This window comes from Cibotium barometz, chromosome 59 (genome assembly GCF_041138505.1).
Source record: "Cibotium barometz isolate CiBa-2024 chromosome 59, ASM4113850v1, whole genome shotgun sequence".
In the NCBI taxonomy this organism is placed as follows: Eukaryota; Viridiplantae; Streptophyta; class Polypodiopsida; order Cyatheales; family Cibotiaceae; genus Cibotium; species Cibotium barometz.
The window spans coordinates 14,440,463-14,466,097 of NC_141104.1; the positions used below are offsets into that span (position 1 = coordinate 14,440,463).

Sequence of the window (25,635 nt, forward strand, 5' to 3'; positions counted from 1 at the left end):
ATTTTACTAAAGAACAAAATACTATTCTCAATATATATTTAAGATGCATAGTGTTCAAAATCAAATACAAAGTTTTATCCATTTCTTAGGAGCTTTAGTGACATGACAAAACATATGCCATTGAAGAAACAAAGTTTTTACATTCATTTATGAATAGTAGCCATGGATGTTTTGTGGCTATAAATAAGTCTAATCAGTGCTACTTTTCCAACGAAGTGGCCTTTTACTTTTTTTGTTGACTTGTTGCAATCAATGAGCTACCTTGCCTCTACCAAATTATTTGGCCCCTTGTACCATTCACCTCTTTAAGCATTCACAAATTTTCAAAGTTAGCATCCTTTAGTTTTTTGATATTTAGCAAGTTGGTTTGTTTATATAGTTAATATGGTTTATTTACGACCCTTAGTAGCTTTAAAGTGTTGATGTTTACTTGCATATTGGTACCTTTCACACCACATAGAGATGGGCAGTGGTTGCAGTGGTGGTAGTGGAGCATAAATGCCAATGATATCACTTTCTTATGCCATGAATTAACGATAAAGAAGAATCTTCTCAAGGCTTAGCACAGAGATAGACAGTGGGTGCATGTTTTTGAGAGAGAAGGTTCAAGTGGAATTTAGGGCGAGAATTGTGCCTCCATATGGTGAGGAGGATGCTTTGTTGTGGAAGAGAGTGGTCTTGTCTTCTCTCAAACTCTTAGTATGATATTTCCTAGGGCGCCCAATGTGTCAAATATTCTCAAGCAATGTGAAAGGGACCAAATTGTCTAAGGAGTATAAAAAAGGAGGCCACTTTTTTCTAAAGGAAGGAGGTGTGGGACTACCCACCTTTCCTAATCCCTGAACTTCACTTTACCTTCAATCGTTCTGGCCAAGGCCACCATGCAAAAATCAGTGGAGCTTCTCATGTACTTGTGCGTGGCCCTCATAGTGTTTGCAGTGGCTTTCATCGTTTTAGCCTGCACAGGCCATCTCCTGCAACTATCTTGCAGTGCCTGAGCCAGCCTTTGTGGATTAATACTCACATGCCACCGTTGATTGTGTCCGGCTTTCAATGGCTCAGATCTGAAGGCTTTTCGACCCTGTCTACACTTGGACCAGGTAACTCAATCAATCTACTATTAATCTTCTTAAAGTGTATTCTAAAGATGAAAAATTGACTTCACATATGGACTTGTATCCTCTGGAGGCTCACAACAGAGACATTAGTGGTCATAACCCACCTCCCACCTCCCACACACACACACATACACCCGCCCTACCCCCCAAAAAAACACACACTCTCTCTCTCTCTCTTTCTTAGTCATCTAATGGTGCATCTTTTGTCAAACTTGGGCAAGCCTTGCCTTGTTCTTCTACACATTATCAAACTTGGCCTTGCCTTGCCTTGTTCTTCTACACATTATCAAAATTGAAGGCCCTCAAGGTACCTTTGCTTGGGATGCGTGAGTGCGTTCTATGTGTGCCTAGATATGGGGCCCATGTTTCGCCTCTCCTTACACTTCCTCCCCATATAGATGCATGATATGCGGCGCAGTCAAGCATACCCCCAAAGCCCCATGGGTCTCGGGTTGGTTTCCTAACCTCACATACAAATGAACCCCCCGCATCCCCCCCCCCCCCACCGTCCTGCCCAAAAAAAAGCCCCTTGTCTTGAAACCCAATTTTTAAATGTGGGCTTCTTTTGAAGGTTATACTCAGCTTTGAATCCCACTCTAGCCTTGAAATTTCAAGCCTACAAGGTATCTTTCTCCAAGTTCAACAAGGTGCATTGGCTTCAAGTGAACCTATCACTCAAGAAATTTACTAAGGTTGCCTCTTCTATGACCCAATTTCAAAGGTGGGTTGCCTCTTTTGTGACCCAATCTCAAAGGCGGGTTTCTTTGAAGGCTAAAATGAGCTTTAATCCCTATAAGAAACATGTATTCCACTAATACATTTCATTTTTCCAAACTTCAACTTCAAGTTTTCCATCTAAGAATTTGAATCAAGAGCACAAAAAATGCATGAAGCAACATCTATTGTAAGCATCCCCAAAATAGACTAATAATTTATTTTACCCTTCTCATTGCTTAAAATTTGACTTTATAGTTCTCATTGGATAAGCAATTCATCCACCATTAGAAACATTTTTTGTTAGATGAGGTATTGTATTAGGGTTATAAAAATGATAGCCAAGCATCCTTAAAAATGTGTTGTCCTTATTTGAAATAAAGAATGTGGTAATTGTTTCAAAATAATTATTTTGAACTCACTAATTGCCAATGGCAGTTCTTGAAAGACTAACTTTGTTGCTTCCTACCTATGTCTTACCCTCAATCTCTTTCTATACATCTCTCTTTCGACCAAGTTGAAGCGAGTTGATATTGTGTTAATTCTTTCTATCTTTAGTGGTGCATATGCCCTATCAAATGCCTTTTTGTTATAATAATTCTTTCTATTTGTTATGATCCTTAGTGCTAGACTTCCTTATGGTTAAGTTTGTCCTACAGCTTCGGAGCTCCGACTGAAACTCAGTACTCAGACATTTTTATGAATGTATGCTGTTATGTGTGTGTGTGTGTGTGTGTGTGTGTGGGTGCGTGGGGTGTGTGTGTGTGGAAGTATATATTGATACCAAGTTCTACATCCACTATTGGACATTGATGACGTTAGTGGAAATGTCGTAGTATCTAGTCCATACTATGCATGATGGTTTATTGTCTTGTGGATGACTACCATGAGGTTATAAATTGCACTTTCTTATAAGGTGAATTTGGGCATGTTCTTGGATTCATGTAGGTATCTCTCTCTCTCTCTCTCTCTCTCCATCCATGCATTCATCTCTCTTTTAATATCTAACTCCCCCATCTTCCTCCCCCTTCCCCTCCCCTCCCCTCCCCTCCCCTCCCCCCCTCTCTCTCTCTCTCTCTCTCTCTCTCTCTCTTTCTGTGCATGGCCAAGTCCACTCTTTCTCTACATACATTCATCTCTCTTTCAACATCTAACACATCCTCCCCTCTTTGTATACTTCCCCTCTTGAAATATCCATCTCTTTCCATATCTTGACTTCTTGCATCTCCACCCCATCTTTGTAAACACTTCTCTTTCTTGCCTTCTTCCTCTCTAAATGAAAATCTAGTTTTGTCTCCCTCCACATTAGTGACAAGCTCATGTTTAAACCTAGGATAAACTTTCATAAATTCAATTCCACAAACATCAAATATATAGTTAAGTTTGTATAATCCCATAAAAAGTATTGTTTCATGTGTTTATTAACATGACATTATACTTACTTTCTTGGACATCAAAAGATTTCTATGAAAGCTACACATGTAACGATATTAAATAGTGCAAAAGCTATATGCACACATATTTTCATAGGGTGTGGTTATAAAGCTTGAGAGTCTCGAAGAGGCCATAGGTTTGAATGCATGTAGTTGCATATTCTCTTGTTTCAAAGATAAAAGGAGCCATTGAAAAGAAAGGCAACATTAGAATCAACCTAGATTTTCTTAATTGCACACTAGATGTGTTTCATCTTGACAAAAACATCAAGAGCATGGAAAATGAACAACTTCAAATTCTCATATTTTTAATGCACATAAATGATATAAAAAAGCCTCAAGACTTAGCCTCAAATTTGATCTTAACCACTATTCTTTGATTTTACCTAAGAAGGGATAGTAAAGGAGACATATTAAAGGGCTTTTTAAAGTAAGATTTTAATTTGAAGGGTAAAATTTTGTGAAGGGAAAAATGCGTGAAGAAGGGCTCTAAAGGCTTTAAATTTTTTAGGATACTAGGCCTCAGATTTGAACGTTGGCTCCATTATTTTATTTGAAGGATATAATTTAATCACTTTTTGTTGATTTTATCTAGTAATGGCATATTAAAGGACTTTTCAAAATACAGCTTTCTCATTTGAAGGATAAAATTTTTTATGTGAAGGGTAAAATGCCTCAAGAAGGCTCCAAGGCTTCAAATTTAAGGTTTACTCTAAGTGTTATAAGGCCACTATCATGGAGGATCATAAGATAAATGCCATAGAGGATGCTAATATCATAAAGAGTAGTTTTGATTCCTGAATTAGAGACTTCATTTTTGCATGTTGTGCCAATGATTTACTTTTGGGAGCTCTAGTGTTACTTAGTTGTTTGACAAATCATGCTCAAAAGTGCTATAGTGTTCACTTAGTTTAATAAATCATGCAGAAGAGTACTATAAATAAGATCTAGGAGTGGGAAGACAAAATCATGGTGGTGCTATAAATACGATCTAGGAGCGGACATGGCAAATCATGGTGAAGTTAAGTTTATCATTATGGCAAACAGGTATCCTTCTTGGGGTTTTCCAAGCAAGCGTATATGTTATTTTAAAAGGCTTAGATATGGCCCTAATACATACATTGACACTTGTCACTTCCTAGATGGTCAAATTTTGTGGTAGTTAGCAGTTTACATCAGTAGTTATAGGTACGTCTTGATGGAATTAGCAATTTACATCAATAGTTGTAGAAATTGACATGTGTCCCAATGGAATGAATTAGTTATAGAAATCGACAAGTGTCCCAATGGAATGAATTAATTATAATTAATATGATATAATATTAGATTTGATTAGATTCCTTGTTTACATACGTGGCCAAATCCTCTAGGAATATACATAGCTAGATAGCATGCATGTAGAGAATTAGTGAGAAATTTACACTATTACTAATCGACCTAAATTACTCTTAGTTTTTTATTTTCTAATGATTAATGTTAATATGGTCTAATTCCTACACCTAATCTACTTACTGATGTAAAAGCTATGTAAATTAAGTGATTAATGGTTTAAATAAACCATACGTGCCTATAAAGAACCAAAAACAAAGAAATTGAGTTGAGGAAGAAGCTTGAATCAATGGAGGAATCGATGGACCACTTACTTGTTGCTACCCATAATTGGAAGCACCTTCCCACCACTCCAATGCTTTGATTCTCCAAATAAAGAAACAAAAAAAAATCAATTAACACACACAACTGATGAACTTGCATCCAACTAGACAATGCCTTTGACACAACTAAGCAATAAAATGCAGGGGGACCTATGCTGGTACGCCATTCTTGACCCATCCCTAACAATGGCACCAAAGATGTTCACGAAAGAACAATCTAATGTGGGAACTAAGAAGAAGGAATGCAAGGAAGTGATAATAAAAGGGGTAATGTGGGAGCTATGAACTAAGAATGCAAGGGTCAACGTGGGAACTATGAAGTGAGAATGCAATGGAAAATGTGGGAACCATGCATGCTAGCCATCATATGGGATCAACCCCCTCTTGTGGGAACTATGCACCCTAGCCATCTTATAAGATCAATCCCCTATTGTGGGGATGCTAGATCCTTTCCTACAAATCCTACGTTGCCACACCATGTTGTCATACTGTATAGAAGCATTACAAAAATGGGTAAGAGTAAAAGAAGATAGAGCTATGAAGAAGCTCAACCTCCACTCCAATGCCTTGTATTAATCACAATTTGGGGGAGAAGAGAAATCTAACGCGATGAGAGAGAGAGAGAGAGAGAGAGAGAGAGAGAGAGAGAGAGAGAGAGAGAGAGAGTATTAATCACAATTTGGGGGAGAAGAAGAGAAATCTAACGCGATGAGAGAGAGAGAGAGAGAGAGAGAGAGAGAGAGAGAGAGAGAGAGAGCAAGAAACATCACCAAAAGCAAGTCACACACACATAATCCACCTTCATGAATTCACAAGAGAGATGCAAACATTGAAGATATCACCACAAGAGAGAGAGGAAAACATTAAAGCTTTCACCACACAACAAGAACTCAATTGGGACCAAAACTAGAAAGGCTATGCTATGTATCAGACTAAATTGGGGGACCAAAACTAGAAAGACTTTCTATGCTATGTATAAGACTCAATTGGGACCAAAACTAGAATGAATATTTCTATGTATATATAAGAAATCTATTAGTCGACATTATACATAATCTGGTAAGCTGAATCCCAAAATTATATACATAAGCACTTAGTTTAAAAAATTCAAAAGGAACAATAATGCATAGAATAGTGATGTTAACCAATGTGGCTATTTCAATCTTTGAGCATTGAAAACCCATTGTTAGTTGATGTAGACCATCAACCCATGTATTTAGCATTTTTTTACTTTCGTACTGGAGCCTTACACCTTATGCACTTATCACAGAGTGCTTGCATCCATTTAGAGGTTGCCCATGTGCTTAATCGTCTTGTTAGCAAACCTTTGTAATTTGCACACACTACTCCCATAGCTCGACCTTGCATCCATTGCACTTCTTTTTAAATTTTCAAAGAAGTGCATCCATTGCACTTATTTGAGTTTTCAAAAGAAGTGCATCCATTGCACTTCTTTGAATTTTTCCTATGTTGACCATTGATCTCATAGCCCAGTGCTTTAGGTCACTACATCCACTTGAAAAGTCTACTCATGAGGTCTTGAGTCACACTTTCATTAGAGGATTCTTACCCAGTGGAGCCACCTAGTGAGGTGATTGATCAAATCTATAACCTCAAGCACAAGGAAGGAGAAACCATGTAGGACTACATTTCCAGCACCAAGTATCTCCATGTGAGATGTAGTCTATAACCTCAAGCACAAGGAAGGAGAAACCATGTAGGACTACATTTCCAGAGCCAAGTATCTCTGTGTGAGATATAGTCCTAGAGAAATACTAGATGATGACCTACTACTCCATCAATTGATTCATGACAATCTCTTAAGAGCAAGAGGCTTCATGATCGTCTCGACACTACATCATTGATGAGTGTTACCAACCACGAGGTAGTGAACCTAGTAGATATTCTATAAGATAGGGATGTAGAAGCCATACACCCAAACTAAGGGAAAGGGGACACATCATCCAAATAATCATAGAGAAAGGTTGGATGACATATCACTCATTGACCAATTCATGATTGGTCTCAAGAATAACATGCTTTATGACCATCTCTATAGGTCTAGACAATATATATTTAACACTAGTTCTGTAATTGGACACTAAAGGTGTCCTCAGGACACTTTAGTGTCCTGTTTCTCACCAAAACTTTGGAATTTTTCGGGGAACCTAGAAACAACATTTCTACACCTTGTTTCAACCATAGGTCGGTTAAAAGTCAAAAAATAAAGGAGATTTTTTATGATGTCAAAACACAAGCTATATTAGAAATTTGACAAAAAACTCTAACTTGAAATTTTCATTGAAATTTGAAGCTGTTTTGTCAAAAATCCCATAAAATGCCTATAACTTCTTGAATAAATCATGTTTTTCATGTTTGTAAAAGTCAATTGGTAGAACTTGGGGTTTCAAAACAACACAATCTCCTTTAGGTCCTAGTTCCTAAGCTACTTGTGAACTATAACAAAAATCTCATAATTACCAAGATGCTGAAAAAGAGAAAAATTTTGGCCTTCCAAAGGTACTTCCATAAAACTAGGGTTATGTTAGTGCAAATTGGCAATCGAAAATGATTATATAGTTCAAAACCAAGTTAATACATATTTTTTGGGGTCCCAAGCTCAAGTAAATCTTGCTACTTGAGCGCTATCTTAGTTTTTCAATCGTGCTACATTTTTCAAAATTTCTAAATTCTCTCTCAACAACCATGAAACAAAGGTTTTAGGTGCCCAAATTATGTTTGTACACAATGTACCTTAGTGGAATTATTCTATATAGACAAAATGTTGCAAGTTTACTAAGGAATGTAATGCGTATGACTCAAGAATCTAAATCGAGAATTTTTGTTGTGTGCAGTTTTGACATTTTGAAACAATTAATATTTGTAGCTTACTAAGGGGCACCATGTAATTCCTTATCGTGCCAGCATCCAAATTGCAAGGTTACATTTTTTAAAGACACACTAGGTCACATATTCAAACTCCTCAAGAGGGATTTTGAATATGTCTTTCCTAGCGCAAGTAGCATTTTATTTGCATCGTCCGAAAAAGGACACTTAAGTGTCCTTTTTTGGTACCAAACTAGTGTTAACGATTGTTGCTCTGCAAGGCCATGAGAGGGAGTGGACCTAGTAGAAAATCTACAAGATAGAGGTGAAGAAGTCATCCAACCAAACCAAGAGATAAGGGATGCACATAATCGAAAACATAAAGCATTCTAGTTTAACAACTAAGGGAGCCCAAAACCACGACACTAGAAGGTAGAAAAAAACGTTCTAGCTAAGGACATAAGCACAAATAAGTTGGCACCGACACTCTCCTCAGCAACAACTGGTTAGGGGGCTAGCCCCAAGGGAAATCTCAAGGTCATCAATTTCACAAGTTGCACACATTCACTTATTTCCATGAAGAGATTTGGTTTGGATCATAATTTGCCATGAAACCATACAAGAATTTCTAAGGCCAAAACCATTGTTAAGAGATTCATTACTAAGAGATATGATTTGGTACACAATTTTCTACCAAAAACATACAAGTATAGAGTTTCCATTACTAAGGACAAGACCATAATTGTTTTATGCACATTGCTAGCACCATGAGAACGATGATATATCTCATTATTGGTACCAAGGAACGATGGACTCTAGCACCATGATAGATGTGCTTCTAGTGCTAAGGTAACCACAATTAGCCTTACTAGATTGAGATACCACTCCTCATCCAGTTGGCATAAGATACCCACTCTGAGGTATTACCAAACTAACTAGTTCCTCAACCACCACCAGTATAGTAGTACTCGTTGATCTTACCTACAGGTACAAAGTACCCCAAATAGGAGAGCTATGAGTCTTATGAGTAGTAAGATCCATACAAGTAGTATATGGTATAAGAATAGGGTCGAGCTGTAGATTATGCCTCCTTGTTCATGCTACCATGGTGCAATAGGAGTGAGAGACCGCAATAACATGCCATTCTATGTCTTCACAATGCTTCCCCATTATTGCAAGAGTACACATGGTGTGTTTCCAAGTGTCCTCATAAAGTGATCACACACCAAGTACCCCAAATCTACTGCTGAACATCAATGGCTTTCCATATGAAGGCACATGTTATAAGTGTGGATTTGAACATGCTTATAAGGATTGTCCCAACAGAGTCATGATTGCCCTAGTGGCAACATCAACCACTTTGGTGAGCCTTAACTTGTTAAGTAGGAAGGGCTAATCCATACAGTCCCCCTCAATGCCATCACAAGACTTCAAACCAAGACAAGGGATGTATCCAAGGGAACATCCAAGGCTACGGATAAGCATAAAGTTCAACTTTCAACCTCAAAGCAAGTAGCTAAGAGGCCTAATGAATAAGTACAAAGGCTATTATAGCCCTTGAAAAGGCCAAAGGCAAAGAGGGCCATGAGGGCAATGAGGGCAATGAGGGCTATGAGCCCATGATGGCAATGTGGGCTATAAGGCCGTGAGGCCATGAGGTCTACCTGCCTCCTTGAATGCATGGAACCGGTTTATAAGCCCATGATGGCAATGTGGGCTATAAGGTTGTGAGGGCATTGAGACAGTGCCATGACCTTGACTATCTTGACTACCTTGAGTGCCATGAGCACATGAGAGAGAGGGTAAAACAAGGTAAAAAAAGCCCAAGCATTCCCATGAAGAAAACACGTGTTATATGCACATTATGTGTGCATATACTAGGAGGCTAACCCACATTAGGCTTGTGAGCATGGGAGCATGGGAACAAGCTCTAGTGGAGCATGGGTTAGGACTAACCTTAAGGGTTAAGGTTAGGGTCAGGCATCCAAGGGTCACACATGGGGGAAATGGAGAGTCAAGAGTCACTTGAGGGCCCTCCTATATAATAGGGGCATGGGGCACACTCAAGGAAGGCTTGAGGCTTGGAGGCCAAGGCTATGTTATCTTGAGGCTTAGGCTATGGTCTCTTGATGTTAGCTTGAGGCTAGGTTATGTTATGCTCTCTTGTGTAGAGGATCATATCTACTCATCTACCATTTCACACTATAGCTACATGCTATTGGATTGGAGTTATACCTCTTGATGGTATGGGACATCAAGGTTTCTAGACGGCATACTATAGGGAGTTTCAAATTGGTAAGGTATGTATGGGTGGTATCATGGTGGTATGGGACGCTAGCGATCCCTCACATATATTATCTTATGGGATAATTTGGGCTCAAGATTGTTGCTTTGTTTACATCACTTAGCATGATTACCTCAACATTCAAAGACAATCTCATTTTCTAAATTCACTAGAAGTTATAGTGTGGGCATTCTCTAGATAAACTTCTTTTATCTATAGCGTGCATGTATTGATGAGTGTAATCTCGTCGGCATTTTCACTTGTTGAAATCTCTTTCTTTAGAGTTCAACGAGTTTATCTTGTTGTGTTCGGATTAAGAAAATTTGGATTTTTTCTTTGTTGGCATTTCTTTTTCTAGTTCCATACTTTAGGTGATTTATACAGTCAACCTGATGGTTTACGGATGGACATATGTGACTCATCGAGACACTGATGACTCTCTATGTTGATATGGGTAACTCGGGACGTCGATTATTCCATGTGCAGATGTGGGTACATCGGGGCGTCGATGAATCCCTGGTTTTTGCTGTTATAATGCCATATTTTTCTATTTTATTTCGAATGGTTTACAACGAGGAAATTACTTTGAGTATGAATTCCTATGACTATCCACAGTCTGATGGGCAAACGGAGCGTATGAATTAGATTGTAGAGGATATGCTTCGTGCATATGTCTCTCGAAAAGCATCAAATTGAAAAAAATATTTTCCAATGATGGAATTTACCTATAACAGTTTAAATATACGGCTATTGGTTTTAGTCCGTTCATGCTTATGTAGTATGGGTATCAACCCAGGGCACGTATTGATGTCGGTCTTAAGGACATCAAGCTTGATGCATCGAGGGATTTCTTACGTGATATGCAAGAAATGCTGACCGAAGCTCGGGATTCAATCAAGAGTGCTCAGGATAGGGCACAGTTCTATGCTGATAGAGGACGCTCAATTTGGTCTTTTGAACCAGGAGCGTTGGTTTATTTAAAAGTTTCTAAAGATTTTCAGACTTTGTCAATAGGAAAATGCTCGAATTTATCTCCTAGATATTGTGGTCAATTTTGAGTTATACATCGGATTGGCATGGTTGCGTATGAACTTAAACTACCTCCACATGTTAGAGTTCATCTAGTCTTTCATATCAATAGATTGAAAGGAAAACTGGGAGGTGAGGATAACATAGTTACTCCTCAAGAACTCGTTGAAGTCGAAAAATTATCCTATGTTCCACATGAACCTGATAAGGTACTTGAATTTAGGGAAAGGAAACTTTGTAGGCGATTAATCCTTGAAGTTAAAATTAGGTGGAAAGATAGGGAAATAGAGGATTCGACTTGGGAGTCGGTTCTCCTTCTTTTCATTGCAAGAGTGCAATGTTTTGAGAGAGGGGAAGTATGGTATATGCACATTATGTGTGCATATACTAGGAGACTAACCCACATTAGGCTTGTGAGCATGGGATCATGGGAACAAGCTCTAGTGGAGCATGGGTTAGGACTAACCTTAAGGGTTAAGGTTAGGGTCAAGCATCCAAGGGTCACACATGGAAAATGGAGAGTCAAGGGTCACTTGAGGGCCCTCCTATATAATAGGGGCATGGGGCACACTCATCAAGGGAGGCTTGACGCTTGGAGGCTTGGAGGCCAAGGCTATGTTATCTTGAGGCTTAGGCTATGGTCTCTTGATGTTAGCTTGAGGGCTAGGTTAGGTTATGCTCTCTTGTAGAGGATCATATCTACTCACCTATACCATTTCACACTATAGTTACATGCTATTGGATTGGAGTTATACCTCTTGATGGTATGGGACATCAAGGTAAAGGTATGATGTATTTCATTATTATTCATGTGTGCATCCCTTGGGCTTGGGGATGGTCGGGTGGATGAGTTTATGCCTGATTTATGCATATTTATGCATAACAATTATCTAGAGAGATCTTAGGGTTTTAACAACACGACATCGTGTTTGCTTCTTCATGGGGCTACTGGGGCTTGTTTTTGCGTTGTTTTTCCTTCTCTATCATGTGATCATGGGACTCAAGGCAATCAAGGTCATGGAACTCAAGATATTCAAGGAAATCAAGGTCATGGCATTGTCTCAATTCCCTCATAGCCTTATAGCTCACATTGCCATGAACTCCTTGAAATTGAGTAGATGGGGTGGGTGTAATGACCTCCTTTTTTTCATCACTTGGAGGTTTTCGCTCGGTTTTTGGTAACTCCCTTGGGAAGGCCTAAGTGGATATTGAGAGTGGTAGGTGAGGAAGGAGTTGGTGATGGAGTTGGAGTGGGGAGGTAAGGGGGTGTAGAGGACTATGAAGGGAAGAGAGGAAGTGTGGTGGTGCTGGTTGGGGGTGGTTGTGGTTGGGTGCTGGTGCTGGGGTGAGATGAGCTAGGAGGAGGGACTTGATATGCGGTGGAGATGAAGGTGGGGGTTGCTGATGGGGGTGGGTGTCTGGGGCTCCTCCGCTGTGATTGTTGTCATTGTCATCTTCATCAGAGGAGATGTTGCAGGGCTTTTGGAGTGGAAGAAAGCTTTGGCTTCTGCGGCATCTTGGGGGGTGAACTCCATGGGGAAGGCCATATGGGAGTCATTAACTGCATTATGCCCATGGCCTGTATAACCTCCATTTATAGATGGCACCGCTTGTAGAGGATTAGGAGACCCACAGCAAAATACGATGGGATCTATAGCAGAGGAGGGATTTGTATGCTGCATAGATGACATCTCAACCTGTGCGGCATAGAAATCAGAGGGCCTTTGCTATTTTGGGGGGTAAGGGCCTAGCCCATTAGGGATGGTGAGGTCAATTGGGTCTGCTTGTTCGGTGGGTTGGCCGTAGCGAAGGAGATGGGCCCAGTTCAAAAGATTGGCTTGCAGGGGATTGGAAGGGAGTTTAAAAAATATGGTGGAGTGGGTGAAAGAGCGCTGTCCTTGAAAAAAAAAGAAGGTTACTAGGAGGGAGATGCTATGAAGCGGGAGTTTGGTTAGGATATAGGAGAAGGTGGCTTGTGAGAGGGGTTCGTCTATGAAAACATCATGCTGAAGTAAGTTGAGCCGAATAGTGAGGAAATGAAATTTAAGGAGTTGGGATGGGTTCTGTGGAGGGATGACTAGGATGGGGAGTTCCGTGCGGTGTATTGACCTTTATTTCGAGTGCGCTAGGGATAGGGCCAGATGGAGTGGGTGTTGGGCAGCTCGAGCTTCTGCGACTTTGAGTTGGGCAGTATCGTGCTGGAGGTCCTGTGCTTCGGCGCCTAGGCAAGGGAAAGGTCATGCAGGGCCCACTGCTTCGCTTCGTGGGTCACCTATAGCCATCTTTGAAGTCTGAGAGTGAGGAGAGGGTGCTAGCCAGGGTCCACTCTCTATCCTCCAGTGCTTGTTGGAGGTCGATGTTGGCGATAGTGGTGTTGTAAAGGGCTTCTTGGCTCTGTTGCTCTTGGGCCTTTGCAAACAACATTTGTTGCTTTGCCACTGTTGCCAGCTCCTACTTCCTGTACATGCAGTCCGTCACTTGATTGATAAGCTCTCGGGCCAAGTGGGAGAAGCCTTGGGCAAAGTCCGGCACTTTAACATGTGATGAACGGATGCCTTCAAAGTAAGCCTCATGGGACCAAAAATTGCTTGTGCGTGCCCAGCGGAGGGTTTCCAATGTGTTTTTGTGGGAGGAGGTAGGGGAAGATGGGCTAGCTTCCGTGAGAAGTGAGAAGGGAATGGAGAGGAGCTCACGGGTGGTGGGGTTTCATATAGGTTCTAGTCAAAAAAGACCATTCGTTTGGTGCCTCCTCCTCAATAAAATTGTAGTGGGCTTCAGTGCCTTGTGCCTCTGTATGTGGGCCAGAACCAGACTGGGGTGGAACCTAGTCCTGTTGAGACTGAGGTTCAGGGTGGTGGCGCTTGGGGGGTGGAGAGGTGGGAGAGGAGCAAGGGGGAGGTAGAGAGGTTGGCACTGCATTTGGCTCCTCCAACTGAATGGCCCTAGGGAGTTTGTCCCACCCTGGAGCATGGTAAAGTACCTTTGTAAGTAGGGATGTGGGCATGACCTTTCCCTGTGGGTTGGCACAGATGGAGTGCATCTCCTTATGTAGGTACTCTACCTAGTTGACCAGTGTGCCTTGATGGACCCTGGCAAGTGTAGATAGGCTGCATCGGTTCTCGGGGGGTTCACTATATGTAAACTCTCTATACCATCATGTGCGTTTAAGGCTTAATTAAAAAACCCCTTATCTGTAAAATTTTCATGAATAAAACACACCCTTTTTCTATTTAATATGTAAATACCCCCTTTAAATGGTACCCTTTTGTATGTAAAAAATGTGTAAAAAAGAGATTTAAAAAATCCCTTCTGTTGAACCCACGTGCTACGGTTACATATTTATGAGAGACCCCTCGAGCATCGACTAAATCGATCTATCCATTGAGTGGTTATTAGAAAGGACGAAGCCTTAGCCGGAATTACAAGTTCCTCCTTGGTAATGTTGGCCCACTTCACCCCATCCTTGGTGGTGGTGCCTTGGTAAGTTTCGCGAGCCAGACATGTGGCATTGGATAGTTGCATGTATGGTTGGTCCATCCTCGGGAGGTACAGGGTTTTGTGGACCACATCGAGACTCAGATGGACAGTCTAGGTTTGTCTTGTAGCATCCAACACCTATTCAGTGGACGCATTTGCATAGGTCGCAGTGAAATATAGGCAGTTGAATAGATCAGGGCCCCAAGGTTCCAAGGTTTGTAGCCCGCTGAGCCCAATCTGCTCTAGGTGGGCGATAATAGCTAGATCTGAACAAATATGTAGGCAAGGCCCTATATAATAGAGGAGCTTGTGCTCCACCTTATGATTGTTTTCATAAGGCTGTGGACAATGTGTCCACTAACCTATTTCGTCAAGGGCTCCTCGAGGTGGAACAGTTATGTTGGGTGCCTGCCATATTCTTCAAAAAGAGTCCCCCCAGTTGGACGCTTCTTCTATGGGGTATGGGTGAGGACCTCAAGGGAGGAGTCTGAGTGCTCGGCCCTTGTGTGGAGAATGGGAGGTGGAAAGATGCAAGCTCAAGAAAAAATTTGGCAATAGTTTGGCTAGAGGAAGAGCAAAGAGTGAGGAAGATGAAGTGGTGGGCTCCTTTTTATAATTTTTCAGGAAGGACACGGGAGTACCAAAGAATTGCCGGCCATGGCAACCAAAAAGGTACGGCCATGGCTTCTCCACGGTACAAGCCTATCTTGAAGTTGGTACGGCCATACCATTCTTTGGAAACCGTCATGTCACGGGCGTACGCTCTTGATCGTGGTGAGAATGGTATGGGCGTGGCTTCTTCTGGTTGGTATAGCAGTGGCTTCTAGGATATAGAATGGTATGGCCATGGCTTCACAAGGGTACAACCTGGCTTCTAGCTGATGGATGTGGCTTCTTTTTTTGGGGCACCCTTCAAACATGTTTTGTACCACGGGGCTATGTAGCCAGCACCCCATTGCGGGTTTTATACTGACTCCATGCCCCAATTTTCCAAAGTGAGAGGATAGTTCCAATTTGGTGGTGTGGCAAGGTTGGAATATCCCTTGGGAGTTCAAAGGCTTTCAAGGAGGGAGCTGTTGAGGGTGGAGAGGCCAAGGGTTGAGTGGGAATACATTGAGGGAGCCGGATAATGAGGGGTGGGGGAGTAGCCGAAGGCAAGGGTATATCATAGTTATGGGCCATGGGCCGCTGTTGGAGGGGAAAGGGTGCTCCGTGAAGTTTTTGTTTCCCTTTTGCTTGTGCAGTAGTAGTGGCAGAGGCCTCTTTGGGATTCCATTGAAATGTTGGTAGCTGTGAGATGACAAGAGGAGGAAGGGGGTACCTTGGGGGTTTGGGGACCCAAATTTGGTGATTGCCTTGATAGTAGTTTTAAGCTTGAAGTAGAGGCTTGGGGATCCACTGGTAATTTGTCGTTGGGCAAGGCCTAGGGTGTGGGCGAGGATGGTTTGACCTTGGGGAGCATTTGGGCTAAAGATTGTCATGTACCCTATTGTTGGGTGGGTCTGACCATCTGACGGTCCTGCCCATCCCATTCTCAGGGTGCCTATATGCGAAGCGTTGTTATTGAAGTGCTATGTCTCTTGTACTATACTGAACAACTTTGTAACTCTTTGGCATCCCTCTTTATAAGGATGACCTGATATCAATATATCTATCTATTTTTCTACGCATAAGTGTCTCGGCAGTATGATGTTATGCGTATGTCTTTTAATTTTAAGTGTAATGTTTTCTGTTAATGGCTCTTGCCAAATTTGAAGTGTAATGTTTTCTGTTGATGGCTCTTGCCGCGTTAACACTTTGGCAAGAACCATCATTTCCAAATGAACTCCCGAATGGTGGTGGACTAGATGGGTTCATGTCCGAGCGAGATGAGCATCATCAGCACTATGCGACAAACTGGGAGGTTGCACTATTTGGCTGTGTGTTGAGTTTTGGAGGCTCCTCAGAGGATGGTGATGGAGCGGATCGACCCGGAGGTAGGCGCCATTGCGTCTGACGAAGCCGTACCTGCAACCCACAATTGGGGCAACAGTAGCAGTGTCAATGGTACAACCGACACCTCCGGTGACTCATGTTGCTCAGCTTGAGCAGGTACGCCGTCCTTTCCGACCAAGAGTGAGTTTTGCATTTGGCTCTCGCATCAAGACGAACAAACAACGGTAAAGGAAGTTTGTTTGCTTCTACAGTGGAGATTGTAGCTCTAGATGAGTCGGAAGCAATGGGCGAGGACCAGCCAGTCCAAGAGACTTCGGCAATGGCTATCACCCGTCCAGAGGAATACTGCCTATGCAGCCCATGGAGGATGGTGCTTTGGGCAGGAAAGGGAAGAAACCAGTGATGGATTGGCGGGATCAAGATAAGATTCAGACTTACGTCACGGAATGGGTCAAGCAGAATCAGCCTTCCGAGCCTTCTGGGTGGACAAGTGGACATTATGATTCGCGGGTGTGCCACCGGTACTGGTGGAGCCTAAGGAGACAAAGACTCTAAGAACCAATCTAGAAGGGGATAAAGATAACGATCTGCCATATGATTTATGGGAGGATTTAAAAGGACAACCAATTCACATGTCAGTAGAACAACTGCTCACTCTGGTACCGAATTTTTGATAGCAATTGATCCGACAGCTTATGGGCACGGAGGAGGCCGGAAGCAGAGTGCCGGATATTCCGACAATGTAGGTAGGCTCCACAGAGGCAGACGTTTCAGCTCCGAGAGTTGAAGCTCTGGTGTTTGATGAGGCTGTTTTGGTGATCAATGTGAAGTTGGCGGGACAACACATTTTTGGTGTTTTATTGGACGGAGGGTCTGGGGTTAACATTTTGTCTGATATGATGTGTGAGAACTTGGGTCTGAAGACATGGGAACCTACACCATTCGCCGTTAAAATGGCTGATCAACAAAGGGTGCAACCCTTGGTGCTGGTTCGCGGACTGACCATGGAAGTTTTCGGATTCTCATTCCAAGTGGTAGTAGTAGTGCTGCGGATGGAGGACATTAAAGGGGCCAACCCCATGCTGCTGGGCCGCCCTTGGCTACGACAGGACCGAATCAAGCAAGATTGGCATTTCGATGTGATTACAGTCAGGAAAGGGAAGAAGAAGCTGAAGTTGTCTGTAGTGTCCAGGTGGAGAGTGGAGATACCAAGCCGTCCTCAGGTAGTGGAAGGGGTCAATATGGTGGAAGGACTGGATCTAGATGCGGAAGAAGAGTACATGCGGGCGGCAGAATGTGGATTTGGTCAATTTTTTTGAAGTAGATGTGGAATCTATCTTAGAAAAATATCAACCAAAACGAAAGTCGGAGGAAGAATCTAAAGGTGAACAGGCTGAAACAAGTAGGGGGCGACAAGCTGACCGAGATAGTAGTGAAGATCACCATAGGGAAGCGGATACTTCAAACATCCAAGGAGTGATTACAGCGGAAGAAGATTTTGAGTGAGAATTTCAGAAGTCCCGGAGGGTCAAAGAAGATGAGTTGGTGGACATGAATCTTGGCACGGTAGATGAACCAAAGGTGGTCCAGGTTAGTGCTCGTCTAGATGAGAGGTTCCAACTGCAATTGCAAGAATTACTGGTTTCCTTTTCGAATGTGTTTGCCTAGAGTTATGTGGATCTGAGGGGAATTGATCCTCAGTTTTACCTGCATTGAATTAATCTCAAGGAGGATGTTGTTCTGGTCTGCCAGCAACGCTACCGGATGAATCTGAATTATGCCAAGAGGGTGAAGGAAGAATTGGATAAGCTACTCAAGGTTGGATTTATTTATCCACTGGACCAAGCAACCTGGTTGTCACCCATAGTGATTGTTCCAAAGAAAATTAGAAGCTGCGGGTGTGTGTGGATTATTGTAAGTTGAATGTGGCAACCATCACCGATCCATTTCCCATGCCCTTCATGGATGCAGTATTGGATGCGGTGGCGGGACATGAGATGTATTCCTTCCTAGATGGATTCAATGGGTATGATCAGGTCAGTATATGGCACTAGAAGATCAGGAGAAGACGGCTTTCATCATTGAGTGGGGGGTTTTTGCTTCCAATGTAATGACATTTGGTTTGAAGAATGCCTCGACCACTTTTCAAAGGATGGTACAAGAGATTTTCTAGGAGTACTTGACTTCATTTATGGGGGTCATTTTGGATGATTTCAGTGTATTCGGATGGAAGTGCTTGCATTTGCACCATTTACTGCTGTGTTTAACAAAGTGCAAGGAAGCTTGGTTGTGCCTGAATCTAGCTAAATGTGCATTCGCTGTGGAAAGCGGGATGCTGTTTGGGCACATTGTTTCAAAAGAAGGCATTGCAGTGGATCCGTCTAAGGTGGAAATCATTCGAAAGGCCGGTGTTCTGATTAATAGCAAGCAGTTAAGCCGGTTCCTGGGGTAGGTCCGGGGCATAGTCCGATGCTCCGTTATCTAGCGAATGTGGCTACTCCACTGAATGAGCAGATCAACAAGGTATTGATGGTATGGTCAGAACAGTGTGACCTGGCTTTTTGATGCCTGAATCTGATGCTGGCCGTCGGCAGCTTCGGTGGTTCAGCCGCCTAACTGCTAAGATCTTTCTTTTCATGTGTTTGTGGATGCTTTTGATATGGCCATCGAGAGTGTGCTGATGCAGCAGGTAGAGCCAAAATGGTTCTGGCCAGTGTACTATGCCAGTCGGCGATTGTCCAAGGTAGAACGAAATTATTCCACCACCGAACGTGAAGCTTTGGGGATGATCTAATCGGTGACCAAGTTTCGACACTACCTATTGGGTAACCAGTTTACTTTCCATGTGGATCATTCTGCCCTACTCTACTTGGTGAATAAACCTAATTTTACGGGGAAGCTGGCCAGATGGATGCTTATTTTGCAGGAATTTGAGTTCATAGTAGTCCATACACCAAGGTCTACCCATACAGTGGCAAATTATCTTTCCCAGCTCGAAAGTGGGGAACCTTTGGACGGGGTTCTAGATGATTTTTTGGATGCAGATGTGTTCGAATTGGAGGCTGTCATTCCGGACATGCCACAAACTTGGTATGATGAGATGCTACAGTTTGTACAGATAGGCTTGCTGGGGGATACCCGGGAGATCAACAGAAGTGGTTGGCACTTTGAAGTCGGAGTTTCCATATTATTTCAAGATAGCTTTACCATCAAGGATTGGATTAGGTGCTCGAGTGGTGTGTACCACCGCATGAGCAGGAAGCAGTGCTGCTCTGCAGGAGGCACATTAGTGCGTGAGTGATGGCCACTTTGCCAGAGATGTAACCGACCTGAAGATCCTCCAAGTTGGATTGTGGTGGGTGGCCAACATTGGTTGGAGATGCATACACGTTTGCAAAGCAATGCAATGTTTGTTAAAGGTTGGGGCAACCTACTGAGAGGGATTTGATGCCGCATAACCTAGTGCTACCTCTGGAGCCCTTTATGAAGTAGGGATTGGATTTTCTGGGACCATTTAAGCCACCATCTAGATGGTGGTGGAATCGATAAATTTTGGTGGGGCAACAGATTATTGCACTAAATGGGTCGAGGCTCGGGCGTTGAAGGACAATTCAGCTTAGTTGGTGGCAAAATTCTTGTATGAAATGATCATGACCCGCTTTGGCTGTTCGGTGGAACTAATTAGTGACCAGGGTGGACACTTCCTGAATGCGGTGATTAAGGAGCCAATGACTCAGCATTTGATCATCCACAAGAAATCGACTTTCTATTATCTGCAAGCTAATGGTCAGGCGAAGTCCAGTAATAAGTTGCTGTAGAAGATTCTGAAGAAGCTGGTCAATGAGAACCGTATTGACTGGGATGAGAAGCTCTATTTGGCATTGTGGGCTTTCAGGACAGCCTATAAGGTGGCAACCGGGATTGACCCCATTTAAATTGGTGTATGGGATGGAAGCCATTGTTTCGATGGAATTTTTGGTTCCGAGTAAGAATTGCAGTAACAGAAAAGTTAGGACTGAAAGAGTCCGTAGACCATCGAATGGAGCAGCTGGTGCAATTGGGGGAGGAGCGGTTTGTCAGTTCCTATGTGTTTGGAGTGGTGTAAGCGCGCGGAGGCAAAAGTGGGTGGATTGTAACTCTAAGTTCCAAATATTCCAAAAGAAGGATCCAGTTTTTTTATCTAATTCCCATCTTGATCACCTGGGAAGCTGAAACTCCGCTAGGCGGGACCGTACTGGATTGTGAATAAATTTTATGATGGTACTTTTTTATTGGGCAGTCTGCACAGTAGGGGGAGAAATTTTCCATGCCGCCTTGGTCATTGCATGATGAGACGGTTAATTGTGCATGCGTGGAAGTAATAAAATTTTCAAGATTTTTGGCAGATTCTTGTGGGATGTATAGGCCCGCACATTCATTATACACCGAATAGAACATCTAATTATGGGTATTGGGCACAAATTTTCACAATTCCATGCAAGGTGATAGGGTATATGTTTGCCTAGTTCAAGGATGTGTGGTAGTTTGCCAGATTTTCATTTTAGCTCTTCGTTTCTATCGCACCTGCTAAGCCTGTGCTCTCGCAAACAACCATGGTGCACTTTGAGCTCGTTTTGCCATTTGTGACCATAGATGCTGAAGTTGCTAATTGGCTGGAGAAAGTGTGGTTGACAGCGTTTACCAATATTCCCTGGCAGGTCACCCATGTGCACGCAGTAGCTTTGGAGATCGTGGCCCAATTGCAAAAGGAAGACACTATGGAGTATGCAGGGAGGCAGTATGAGTTGAGCGGCTAAAATTTCCCCTGTAAGAAGGGACGGAGGTTGTTACTGTAGAGACGTCGACCTTGAATGGCTTGCTTGGCAATAGGATTTTAGGGAAATACAGGCTGGCAAATCACCCAGAGGCAGCAAAGGTCGCTTGTTATAAATTTTTCCTGGAAATGTTGTGGTTGTAGAACAAAATAGCGAATATCTCTACACAGGTGATGTCCTGGTTGCTGAAGGCGGCAAGGCCGAGCAGTTGCTTGGGCCCAGGTTTTTCTGAGCTGGTTTAAGAAGGAGGTTACATGGCTCACCAAGTCAAATGTGCACACTCGTCTAGGTCAGCTGTTCACAATTCTATTTACACGGGACCTGGCATTAGATCCTGGAGTTGAATCTTCGAGCCAAGCTTGGGTCCTAAGCGGAAGGGAAAGAAACAAGAGATCTGCCATCAAACGAGCAAGATGGTGTGGCATAGACGAAGCAGTCCAAGCAGCCCCCAATCATCTCGACTAGCATCACAGGTACAATAGATCGAGTCAGCTAGACAAACCAAGCAGATTGCACAATCAAGAGAAACCAGCGAAGGTTTAAGAGTGTCTTTGTTCAAGAGGAAACTCAGTATGCTGCCAAAGGTTTTGAAAACGAGGAGTCGTCCCATGCCGGCAACCATTCTGGAGAAGATTCCTCAAACTTCCTATAAAACCCTTTGGAGGATCGATGCCCATATTGCTCAGTACAGACTTATCCATGATGCCGGATAGGTTCGAGATGGAGATAGCCCGTCGCTCGCTGCGCTCAATATCTGGCAAGATATTTTGAGCGTGGAGAGAGTGGTTGGCAGAGAGTAGATGGAACAATTGCAGGAGGAAGTTCGAACTCTGAATAGTCAGAATGTTACACTCGAAGCTCAGGTTGGAGAGTTGAAGCAGCAGATGGGGGAGCTATTGGAAGATTTATCCGGCACAAAGAAGATAATGGAATCTGTAGGCTGGAGAGCATCTCCGGATGTTGGAAGCAGTTAAAGCGCAAACCATGGAGGACCAAGCCCGAGAAAAGTTCTTGGAAGCCTAGGTGAAAGGCTATGCTAATCCTTCGGAAAGTGCTCGAATGTTGGATGTGGACACTCTTTGGTAGATCTGTCTGACACATTGACAACAGAACTGGCTCCTTTGTTGGAGGAAAACATGGAAAGATTGCGACTTCTGTTGGAGTCTGGATGTAAGCCCACTAAAACCTTGCCAAGATAGGATAAAGACCCCAATTCCAGAGCACCTAAAGATGGTCAAGCAGGGTTGAGCCAGCAGGGGATTGGAATTCACGAGTGAAGTGCCATGCCAGGGCAACTGGAAGTTGGATCATCTTCCTCCAATTTTCAGCAGGAAACTTTATTGAGGAAAATTGAACAGTTGGTGGCAGATTTATTGAAGACTAAGGATTTCAGGACGCAGATAGTCACTGAACCTGAGGGGTGGGTTTCTACCAAAGTTCTGAACAGAATTTGAAATGATGTTAGAAATGGCAAGCAGTTCTTCGTCAGGCCAGAGTGCTATAGTGATGTTGAGGGAGCATTCATCAGCCCTACAACAGAGGCATGATGATGTGAGAGATCAATTGGTCGCCTTGAAGATGGCGTATAAGGAGGAACACCAGGCCAATTTTGATGAAGTTAGAGAGCTCATGTCGGAGGCCAGTACGTTAAGAGCCTGATTGAATGATACAGTGGAAAAGTAATACAGTAGAAGAGAGGCTCTGCAGAGAGAAGGAGGCGTTTCTAGAAAAACAAGGATGGATGCAGAAGGCCATAATGACCATGACAAGGAAGCACAGTTGATGGAAGATTTAGCTGAGCTGCAAGGTAGACATGATGATTTGCAACAAAGATTTGTGGATTTGCAAACAAATTCTAGGCAGGACCTGAATAATAAGATTCAAGTGGTCAGGCAAGGATGTGTATTTATCCAGCGGCTTGCACAGATGGCATCCATTGCTAATTTGGTGTAACTGATCTGGTATTGGAGGATGGGGGCTTATCTCAAACAACATGCTTTGGCTCAGACCCCTCTACTGCCCCTCCGACAAGCTGGACCTGCTACTGGAGGTGCCGCTGTGTCGTCGGAGAAGCTACAGCAACAGGCGGACAAGCTGCTGCTGATGGAGCCGACGTTGATCATTTCAGAGATGTGGAGTAGCGACATAGCAGTTCTTATGGGTTCCGGTCTCAAGTTCAAGATCCGTCCACCGGGTGTGCCAAGTGTTGAGCGGGTCCAACTATCTGGATGGTCCGACTATTCGACTGTTCACCTAACTAGACTATCTGACTACTCGCCCATCCCTTTCTCAGTGTGACTATATGCAAAGCGCTGTTATTGAAGCATTGTGTCTCTTGTACTAAACAACTTTGTAACTCTTCGGCATCCATCTTTATATAAGGATGACCTAATATCAATATATCTATCTATTTTTCTGCGCATTGTTGAAAATACAAGTGAATAGGGTGTGTGCGGGAACGAGCCCTTGGTTAGAGGCTGTAAAAGAGGATGAGTAAATGTGAAAGAACCTGTGAAAAGGTGAGAAGAATCTACTGGGAGAGAATAAAGGGTAGCATGAGAAGATTTAGGAAGTGTGGAGATATTCTGGGAAGTGTGGAGTTATTCTGGGAGATATTCTGGGAAAAGTGAAGAGGTGGAGAGAATCAGGGAAAAGAGGTGGAGTGAATCATGGAGAAATCAGTGGGATTTGATGCGTGATGTAAACTCTATAAATTGAGGCATTGTCCTAATGAGAATTTGCTGGTTTTGGAGTATCCATGCCTACATTAATCTATTTGTTAATTACCCAATAATTACGTCTTAATTATTTGCTAATCACTTTGTTAATGATGTTGATTCTAGTGTTTGATCCACCATAGCTCATCACAATGTCCTAATTTCAACATGGTATCAGAGCCATGCTAATTTGTGAGCCTATTATCTTGCTAATTAGGATTAGTAGAAAATTATAATTTTTTCTCTTTTTTCAACTCACCTCTGTATCCCCAGCCAGTGGAGGAGCTTCCTCTCCTTGCACACATAAAATTAGGCCAAACCCTTCTAGCACATGATAGGTATCTCATAGCTCTTCAAGTTCATCCAAACAACGTAGCAAACCGCCGCCGGATGAAGGAGAAATCGCTATTTTAGCAGGCTCCGTTTTTCAACAGAAGATCTCAGATCTACACTCACTCAGGGTGAATCACTCTAATTCCTCTTAGCCCAAGGTGTTTTCAAGCATGCTCTACAAGCTGGTGAAGACAGAATTCAGTTTCATCAAGTCTACAGTGAGATCCAAGCTCTTCATCAAATCTACAGGTGACTTTGGTAAAACAGAGATTAAGCTTTCAATATTTGGTCAAATCTTGTGTTTATTGGCTTAATCCTCTACTAGACTCATTGCTATTGATGCCTTTGAAAGCATTTGAGCTCATTTGAAGTCTAAGGTACCAGATCTGGACTCCCCGCATACTCTGTTTTTTGTACACAAAACAATGGATTAATTTGCTAATCAATGATTAATCAATGCTAATCACTATATTTTGGTACAATTGAGGGTTCAAATTAACCATGAGGTATCTGATACAGATCCCTATAACTTCAGATTGCAATTCGGAGTTAGTTTGATACTCCAACCATTCCGTACAAATTGGTTACCCTTGATCTAATGTAATTTCTGAGAAAATTATGCTGATAAATTTGTGATAATCATCATTTTGCATTTAACCCTTGGTTAATGCCTGTAAATCTCACTCAAATTCAAGATTATTCACAGCCAGAGTTGCATTTGGAATGTGCATAAGAATGAATGCTATACGCATTATGTATTGGGCGCATTGCATCAGTGTAAATATGGGATCAGACACTACCCTTGTCCAGAATAAGGCAAGAGGTAAGACCTCCCGCATAAATTTGGGTTTAAATTGCATAATGACACAAGATAAACATCAAAAACCCAAAGGAACTGTCAGCAAAACATTTAAACATGTTGCTCACATGGAGCAAGAAGACCTGACGGACAAGCTCATGGCCCCAGCCATGAAAGACGAAGAATATCTCTTTCCAAGAAGAAGATCCACACCAAGAAAATCTAAAGGAAGCATTGAAGGAAGACATGGACATGAGAAGAGAAGCTACCCCAAGAAGACTGAAAGAAGACATGGACGCGTGGAGGGAAGCTGCCACGACAAGAAGACTGAAGACAAGAGAAGATGTGAGGCTCCAAAGAGTGAGGAGCCATGTGAAAATCTCAGAGAGAGAGAGAGAGAGAGAGCCCACAACCCAATGTAACCTGCCCCAACAAAGTAAAACCACCTCTGAGCCACCGATGCTATAGGCCACGTGGTAGATGTATGTGTGAGCACTTTAGTCA

General features: G+C 42.7%; 1 protein-coding gene and 1 long non-coding RNA gene across 2 annotated transcripts; both read left to right on the forward strand.

The window, feature by feature from the left end:
• The first annotated feature begins 795 nt into the window (after positions 1-795).
• Positions 796-1,958, forward strand: LOC147605508 (uncharacterized). The gene is made up of 2 exons (XR_015265164.1): positions 796-1,100; positions 1,690-1,958. It is a non-coding gene; the product is annotated as an uncharacterized LOC147605508 (long non-coding RNA).
• A 14,292-nt stretch (positions 1,959-16,250) lies between these two features.
• LOC147605509 (uncharacterized) lies at positions 16,251-23,674 on the forward strand. The gene is made up of 2 exons (XM_086793571.1): positions 16,251-16,624; positions 16,720-23,674. Exon 2 carries the CDS (start codon positions 23,254-23,256, stop codon positions 23,578-23,580), a length of 327 nt encoding a protein of 108 aa, XP_086649697.1. The 5' UTR covers positions 16,251-16,624; positions 16,720-23,253; the 3' UTR covers positions 23,581-23,674.
• The last annotated feature ends 1,961 nt before the right edge of the window (positions 23,675-25,635 follow it).

Bases quoted from the DNA above. Each gene is read 5' to 3' on its own strand.
- LOC147605509 (XM_086793571.1), top strand. From the start codon at position 23,254: ATGGGGGCTTATCTCAAACAACATGCTTTGGCTCAGACCCCTCTACTG.